We start from the raw sequence: 8,936 nt of genomic DNA, 5'->3' as shown, positions 1-8,936 counted from the left end.
TTCCTGCTGCCTCACCCTCATCTTCCTCACCACTTTTCACTTCTGAGTCCCCATTACTGCTGCCATTACCCTTACAGGAATGCAGTCAGATTCAGCAAATACATGGTTTTCTTTCAGACTGCTTTGCTCTTCTTTAAGTCAGGAGAGGATGCCAGGGGTGTATCCCAACCTCATCAGTGTGATACTGAGCATGGATCAGGCACTCTCCCATCTTCCACTGATCCCCAAATAGCTGTGATTCCTGAAATCAGTAAGTTTTTGCAGGTTGTCATCATGGTGCTGATAACTTTGTGGGTTAGGTAGTCTAGGGTTTGGGTTCTTCTAATCACTTGTACACCTTTCCACCCCCCACCCTTCCTTTTTCTTTTGTGATAACATGAGCTATTTCTGTAGTTCGCTCATGAAAAAGTCATGTGGGGCTGTTTTAAAAGCCTTTCTAAAGATAGGCTCTGTCATCTGTACTACTCTACTTCCTTTTTATCAGCTGGGACAGATGCCCTGTCAGAGAGAGTGAGAAAGGCATTACTCTAGTTTGACATGACTTTTTGATACATTAATGTTAGCCATTTGTTGTGTTTTGTTCCTAGCTCATTATTTTTACAGGATTAGAAATCCTTCTGCAGTGTGCTCCAGTAACTTTGATATTAGAAGTATTCTGGCTTTTCTGCTCCCACTTTTCCTTTGTAAGACTGGCTTCTGTGTTTGGTCTTTTCATTTCTTTTAGACCTTACCTGGCCTCTCTGGCATCTGCATAGCAGTGGTTAATGGTTTAAAGATGATTGATGGTGGTTCCCCAAGCACTGTAGGAACCTTTTCAGTGCTCCTGCTGTCTTGAAACCACTTGGTTGACTGATGTGTTTGCTCTGTTCTTCCCATACTCCATCCAACCTGAACTTGCACATCCTGTGTGTCAAGTGAAATATGCCCCCATTATCTGGTCCCAGCTAGCTGCTGTGAAATAAGGCACTGGAGAATTCAGCCTTTCTCATATTTTGTAACAGGCCTGGTTTTCCTTTTCATGTATTTATAGAGACTCTCTTCTTTTTGTTTGCCACATCTCTTGGTTAATTCTAAGTCACTTGGCATCCTAGTCTTCATTTCTCTTTTATGTTCATCCCTGAGTCATGTCTCTCTGGTTCTGCTTTGGTGTACAATCCCTTTTTGATATATTCCTCCCCTTCCCAGGTCTTTTCAAAGCTTCTGGCAGTTTCTGTCCCCAGGCTTTCTAGGTGAAGTTTCTCCGGAAACACTTGGCTGTATTTTCATTTTGTGGTGGTGCTGCCAAGGGGTGCACGTGTGCCTGGGATCGGGGAGTTTTGGGTCCTGACAGGTAACTCATGTCTGTAGTTCCCTTTTTGTCCCCTTTGAAAGGTGTGTCTGGTGGTTTTAAGGTGCCTTCTCCATCTCCTCCAGATAATATTAATCCTTCCTTAGATGTTGCCTCTGGTTTTCCTTTCATCTTCATCAAGAAACTTGAAAGATACCTTTAAAGACATCTGTATCATGCGCCTTCCTAGAAGGCCAAACAAATATTTTAAATCATGCTATATCTTGCAACACCTTCAACCATCTTTTTTTATAATTGCTGATTAACACCTCCCTGCCCTCCCTGCAGTCTCCCTCCTGCATTTGTGCTTGGGCCCCTGTCCTCTGCCACCACATCTGTTAAGTCATTTAGCCTGGAGCACTCTCTGCCAGCACGATGGCAGCTCATCCAGATGCTCAGCACCTTTCTCCGTTGGTTTTCCTCTTGTCTCTTTTCTTATTACTTTTTTGACTTTATTTTCATGCTTTTTTTTTTGCTGACTCTAATGAGTTTGTGCCTATATGTGTACATTTAAGGTGCAGTAGTGAACTCCCAGCACAGCTGGTGTGTTTGTGCATTGAAGCATAAGGGTTGCACTTGCTGGGCTGGAGCCCCACAGCTGTGTCAGACAGATGGGGTACCCATCAGTGCCCAGAGGAGGGCTGTTGGTTCCCCCTCCCCATCCTGGGGAGATTCAGCCCTCCCAGCTGAACCACCAGGCCCCCAAAGTCACACTGGTGCCAGCATGAGAAAGGTGACAGGAGCATGAGGTTTGGAGGGGGCATCTAATGGCCCATTTTGAGGTTGTTCCCACCCATGTCCATTCAGGACACATCTCTGCAGGCCCTTTGGCTTGTTGATATCTACTGAAGTAACTGTAAGGCGAGGGAAGTGCCTTGCTGTTGCTGCTGGCACTGGTGATGGGTCAAGAAGGAGCTGGTTTTAACTCTTGGGGACCTTGTGCTAGGCGTTTGTGGCTTGGGTGCCTCCTGCTTGTGAGGGTGAAACTCATCCACATTAAAGAGGATCAACAGAAAATTATTGTTTTCCTAAAAGGGAACCCAACTGGAATGAAGTGAGCTGAGGTTCAGGCAGTTTGATGAAAACAGTTTATATTTCAAGCGTAGAAGTCGGCGTTCTGGTGTGTATTCTTTTCTTGAAACATATATTGGCATTTCTGTCACTGCTCATTGCAGCAATATTGTTCTCCATATGCTCTTCTCATCAGCATCTCATCGTTATTGGATAAATATGTCTCTCATTATGCAGAAAATTATTTTTGAAGTATGGAATCATTATTTTGTTACATAATTTCCAAATTTGGACCTTTGCAAAGATTTATAACAATCTTCAAGAATTACTGTAATTAAAGGAGAACTTTCTACAAAGAGAATTAATCAGATCAAAGAAGCATTTGAATGTAAATCATTAATCCGTGCATTACAGGAAATAGTTAGTGGCTATGTATAGTTCATTTAATTATACTTGGTTCAATTTTGTTTTCTCATTACATCACAATTTATTCGGAATCAATTTGCAATTTCTTGTCTAATGTGACTTCTGTTTGCTTAATATAGCAGATATTTTCAGTAGCATGTATTTATATATAAATAAAGGTTTATTAATGACTGCAATGTTAATTAAACTGTGGGCTCTGCTGTCAATTAGCTGTGAATTTTGTTGCTCTATGGATGCAGCACAGAAAGCCTGTACTCTGAAAAACGAGAGGTAGAGTGTCAAGTTTTTGAATGTATGAATTTATACAGTAGATTGGGGCTGTCACTTGCTGCAGGGGACCAGGTGACACAGAGGACAACATGGGTTTGGTTCCCTTATGGAAAAAAGTAAATTATGTTCTCTAAGTCTGTAGTGAGTAATTGGTAATGGAAATGGGAATCCCCCAAGCTGCAATAGGTTGGTAGCTGAAGGAAAGAAGGCCTAGGTGTTGTGTCAGGTTTTGTGATGTAGGGGTTTTGCAGGTTTTGTAATCTTTATGTAATGTCTTTGTGTAGTGTGAAGGTAGGAAAAGATTTATTTTCTGTGATTTGGTTACATTATATATAAAATCATTATAGAATGCCATGTTGATTTTTTGAAGTTGTGTTTTAATACTTTGATGGTATATTAATATCTATACTCCCTTATCTGTTGTCAGCAGCACTAAAACACTGACATTTTAATATTTTAATGATATTTTTATTTTACACTGCTGACAGTACATACATTTTTAGCTTCAAATTTTAGTAGTCGATTAAGGCAAGCTAGTTTTGGGCTTCCCCTCTCCCCCCTGCCCCTCCCTTTAATCAAAAGACTTAATTTTCATTCTGATTTTCATTCTGCAGCCAAATGTACTTTTGCCTTGGACTATCCAGTTATAGCAGCATCTGTGTTAAGTTTGGACTCAGCTAATCTTTTGGAATCTTTGAATACTGGGTTGTAAGCCAAAGTGTAGCTATCCAAGAGCACATCTGGCTTGCATAGTATTACCTCATTTGTATAAGGTAGTGCTCCCAGTTTCTCTTCATTGCCTTGTTTTCTGTTTGCTGGAAAGGGGAATTTGATACAGAGGCTGTGCTGGCAACAGAAAAACTTTAAGGAACTTGAGTGTTTTCTTTCTTCCTGTGCTGAAATTCACATTAGAAGTCATGGTTTTGGTACGTAGCCTGTATAGTAAATAATCAAATAAGAATAAGAAATTCTCAGTCAGCTGGGTGCTTGATAAATGTTCAGGCACTACCAGCTATTCTGTCAGGTTTGCTGCATACAAACAAAGGTAGAGTAATATTTATGTTGGTAAATTTCTTAAGATTACTGTTATTTCTTTCAATAAGTGAAATTACCTCTTCCTAGGAGGATTGTTGTGCTACTTATAACAAATGAAATGCTGTCAGAGTTCATGTGGATAAGCAGCTGTTTGCTGAGGAAGGCAAAACAACTTATTGGTTTGCACTGAGAGAGGAATGTTGTTTCCTGCCTTGTAATGTAGGTATTTTCAACCCGCGCTAGATGGAAGGAGATAAATCTTAACAGTATTCTCATCTGAGTTAGTAAGAAATGGGATTTGCAATGTGTTTGCTTTGCTTCTATTTACACCTGTAAGAGAATAGTGTGGGAAGAACAGTATTTTGTTCTCAGTATTTGTTATTAAACGTGCTGCATGCATGGGAAAATAAAGACATTTGGAAATGGGCAGCCCTGGGTTAATTAAATCCATCTGCTGTCTGACTAATGATAGTAATATTGTATCCAGGAAATCTCTTATGCTGAAAGATTTGATAAAGCGCACAAAGTTTGCTAATAAAGCGCTCTTAAAGCCAGCAAGAACTCATGGAACTGGAGAGAAAACCAGTGACTCCTAGAGAGTAACTCACTATTGTAAGGCTATGCTTCATGCAAGAATGTCCCAGAAGAATAAAAGAACCTCATTTGTTGTTCTCTGAGATTCAAAATTATAACTGGCAGGAACAGTAAAACTTGTTTGCATTTCATCCTACATGAAGTTGTGGTTTATGGGGTTATTTTGAATGTCTGTTTCCATACTTGCAAACAGACTGGATACAAATGTTCATTGGGAAAGAAGCTACACAGGTGCAAAAATGGGCTTTCAGAGGCATGGTTATGTCAGCTGAAAGAAGACAGACTTTTGGTTAGTACTGGCTGGCAATCTGATCCTATAGAGAGTAATACCTCTTTCTAAAGAGAAGTATATATCATACAGCAAGTAGGATGGTTGCTGTTTATTTGCGCTGCTCTAAGTAATATCAAGAGGAGGGAAAAAGTATTACAACTTACTTCATGCATTACTCTTTGTATTGGTCATAGGTGCTCTTTCATATTGTTTGAGCAATGATTTTTGTAGCTGTAAGTTAGGTTTTGGTAACTTACTAATTCGTGGTTTCTGGAAAAGAAAACTGAACACATAGTTTGAGTTTACTGCGATAATTATTTTATTAATTTGCATTTCATGTCCTCAAGCACTTGTACAAAACAGGGTGGGGGTGGGCGGGGGCAAACTTGAGGCATTTGTGGAGACCTGGTGCTTTTAAAGCAAGGCAAATATAATGAGTGTCAGATGAAGAATAGTTTATTCCACATTGATTTGACAGATGGGTAAAGCAAAACTCTCAGAGATTAACATTGTTGTTCAATTTAATGTTTAAAGCATACAAAAAAGAATGGCTTAGGAGAATTGAACATGGAGGATGGGTTTGAGTGATCTGCGCTGGAGGAACTTGTTTAGGCTTCCTTCGTAGCAAATTGAAGTCGCTCTAGGATGTGATTTATCACAGCTTAAAGCAGGAATTTAAAATAGGTCAGATGAATCCCTCTCTGAAACGTCTGTTTTTCTGCTCTGCATTTAAAGTGACCATCTCAGATATGGACAGCTGGAGTTTGGTTAAATTAACACCTTTCTCACTGTCACATTTTAAGACCCAAGTTAATTATTGCTTTTTGTAGATGCTAAGGACAATTTGTTAAATAACACATTTCAAAAAGTGTTTTTTATACAGTTGTGCCAGTCTGAGTGTAGAAATTTATGATGTGTTTCTAAACACATGTCACATGTTAGTACCTTGAAAATGTGGCCTGAAGCATAAATCTGCCATGTATACTTTCTAGTTCTGCTTCTCTCTCGTGCTGTTTTGGCTGGCAGGGGGTGGGAAGAGGCACCCCCCTCCTCACACACAGTGCAGGAGCTGAGCACAGGCTGGGTGCTGTGACTTGCTTTGCTCTGCAGAGACATGTATTCACTGGAGAGCTTAGCCTTGAAAGTGCAGAATACACAAGTGAGTTTGAAAATAGTAATTGGCCTCATTTATAACATCTGCCGACCAATTTAGCCTGTCAAACATTTAAGTGAAGAAAAAGAGAAAGGTTTGTACTTTCCTTACGTTCTATAATAAACTTGCTTCTACTAGTAAGCACTGTAGTGTATGTTAGGAGTTCACAGTGACTTTCTAGCAGGTGAATTAGCAGATGTATGTTTTGTGGCATCACCTGTATCACACAGTAGCCATGGCTACCAGGTTAATGGAATCATGTCCTGATGACTTAACAGAAATAGATCACAGCAGACTGGTTAGCCTTCAAGTTGCTTGGTAGCAAACTATTCAAGAATAAGTTTGTGAGGTCTGAGAACATATGAGTAACAAACATCAAAGCACACTCCCTTTGCTGAGCTGACACAGTCTGCATTTTCAAATCCTTGTTTTGGTAAAAAATCACAGTATTTTTAAGTTTGGGTTTGCAAGCATTTAGTTTGAGAATTGGGTGCCAACCACATATTTGCAACAAAACTATTTAATTAAAGTAGCTAAAATTTTGAATTAATATTGCTAATATTTTCATTTTGATTTAGTACTGGACAAAGTTAAGTAGAAACATAGACTTTTCACATTCAATGAAAGTTGTGTTCCCTTCATTTGAAATCTAACACTTAGAATGACTTAATGGAAGTCTTTATGTTTTCTTTTAGATGCTCTAGCACTTAGAAAGAAATGACAGAAATGTAGATGAACTCAAGTGGGGAGGACAGAATAGGGTTTAAGGGCAAATGTATGTTTGCACTGTTGTTGGTGGACCCATTTCAGATGTTTCTAGTATGTATAGAATCATAAAATCGTTTAGGTTGGAAAAGACCTCTAAGATCATCTAGTTCAACTATTAATATATTGCTTGGAAGCATCAAAAGTACTTGAGTACATTTCCAAAAGGGAGTGCAGATGTTGAGGAGCTTAAGTCCTGTTGATTTCAATGTAAAGGACAAGATATTTAATTTTTCAAGTTTCCACATGGTTTAGAAACCCAAACTCCACTGGGTTTTGTTAGATTTAAGGCCCAATGTATTGCTCTCTCTCTATGAATTATGAACCATGTATTCTGTATTTAACTTACACATAAGTCCTATGATGTCTGCATATTACTATGTAGAATAAGATTTTTTGGCAACATATTGTTCCCTAGAGTATGGATGCATTTAGACCTGGTCTTTTGCACCAGGTAAGCTTTCCTAGGGATCCTGGTTGGGCCAGTGTGATAGGCACTTAAGTTTTAAAAGCTGAGGGTATTGAGAGTAAAACCATCTGATCTTTCTTTTTGTATGCCTAGCTTACAAATCCACAGCCATGAGATTGTACTCAGTAGGTCTGCTCACCCTGTCTTGCAGAATAACCCACCATGACTACAGAATCAGGATCAGACTCCGAGTCCAAGGATAAAGAGCAGGATCAGGAGGAGAGCCCTGCTCAGGAAGGGGCGGCAGAGACCCAGCCTCAGGAGCAGCAGCCACAGCAGCCGCAGCAGCCGCCTCAGCAGCCGAGTGAAGAGCAGCAGACCGCGCTCGAGCAGTTCTCGGCTGTGGCAGCGCACAGCACGCCCGTCAGAAAGGAGCAGGTAAGGCAGCCCACGTACACACGCTCACTGCACGCAACTGGCTGAGTGCCCACCTACTGCTCCCGGGAAATAACCAGCCTGGCACGTGTGGAGCGCAAATGTACATCCAGATACGCGTGGAAGGGGGTTTGATGGGATGCTGTAGGTCTGGGCTGGTTGGTCCTTTGCATTTAAAGGAAAATAGTTCTCACGCAGAATGTTTTCAAATTCACGGCAGGAATTTCTGCCCCCAGTGCTTAAACAGGAGGGCAGTCTCATTAACTAAGTAGGAAACATCTTCGACCTTGCGTTTGCATTAGATAGCAAACAGTGTCAGTTTTTATGAAGCTGAAAATATTTTCAGAGTTCATTTCTTTTGACACCTGCTGAACAGTGATTTCATGCTTGCTTGTCTGATGTATGAGCCATGAAGAACCGGTGGTCCCTTAAGTTTCTCATGGGTCTGAAATTACTGCATTATAATTACTTGAGCTATTCATGTAATAGGTTTCAGAAGAGCTATTGTGTGCTTTTCCATTTAGTTCATTGTTGCACTTATTAAATTTCCAGAAGCTGCTTTCTTCTTTCTGTTAATAATTTCCAGTCAATAGGATTAACAGGCATTTTTCTTCATGGGTAAGTGACACACAATTAATGAGGTACCTGCAAATGTCTTCATTTAGCTTCGTAAGGTTATGACCCTCATCTGATTACATTTACCTTTGGAGAGTGGAATAAGCCAGTCTAGCTCCTCCTCTTCTCCATCGTTTTAAAAATCCTGACTGTTTGAAGTGGGCTCCTGTTCTTTTACTTGGTTGGGGTAGACAATGCTGGTAAAGCAAATTTGATCTCTCAAATAGATCAGAAGTTCTCTGAAATTAGTTTGGGGAAAAGAAGCAAAACTTCTCCAAAAGAGATAGGTGTTGAATAAACTGGTCATTGATTAAAAATGTAATTCTATCAGTCTTTGGCATAAGTATTATTATTTATATGGATGTTTTTCCAGACATTTTCAGTAATCTTTCCACTTCAAGTTTCTTTTCACATTAAAAATGTAAAACAAATAAACAGCCACAGCAACAAAAAACTCCAAACAACAAAATAAGCCCAACTCAAAAATAACCACACACACAAAAAAAAGCCCAAACTAATTTAGACACCAAGCCTGTCCACATGTGTTTAGACGTGTGGGGTGCTCTCATGTGCTGCATGATCCCAAAGATCACCAGTGAGCTTGTTTCTGTAGAAGGCAAGATAG

General features: G+C 40.0%; 1 protein-coding gene across 15 annotated transcripts in view; it reads left to right on the top strand.

Annotated features, from left to right (window-relative positions):
- The window catches only part of EPB41L3 (erythrocyte membrane protein band 4.1 like 3), a 94,544-nt gene that overhangs the window by 22,665 nt on the left and 62,943 nt on the right, over positions 1–8,936 (top strand). For all 15 annotated transcript variants that reach the window (XM_031062260.1, XM_031062252.1, XM_031062265.1 and 12 more), the window contains exon 2: positions 7,473–7,699. In XM_031062260.1, coding sequence (XP_030918120.1) covers positions 7,484–7,699 — 216 coding nt within the window. In that variant the 5' untranslated portion in view covers positions 7,473–7,483. The remainder of the gene's footprint in view (positions 1–7,472; positions 7,700–8,936) is intronic.

The sequence above is a fragment of the Geospiza fortis genome, unplaced genomic scaffold (genome assembly GCF_000277835.1).
Source record: "Geospiza fortis unplaced genomic scaffold, GeoFor_1.0 scaffold471, whole genome shotgun sequence".
Taxonomy (NCBI): domain Eukaryota; kingdom Metazoa; phylum Chordata; class Aves; order Passeriformes; family Thraupidae; genus Geospiza; species Geospiza fortis.
Note: the sequence above shows the minus strand (reverse complement) of the source record. Positions and strands in the feature narration are given on the sequence as shown.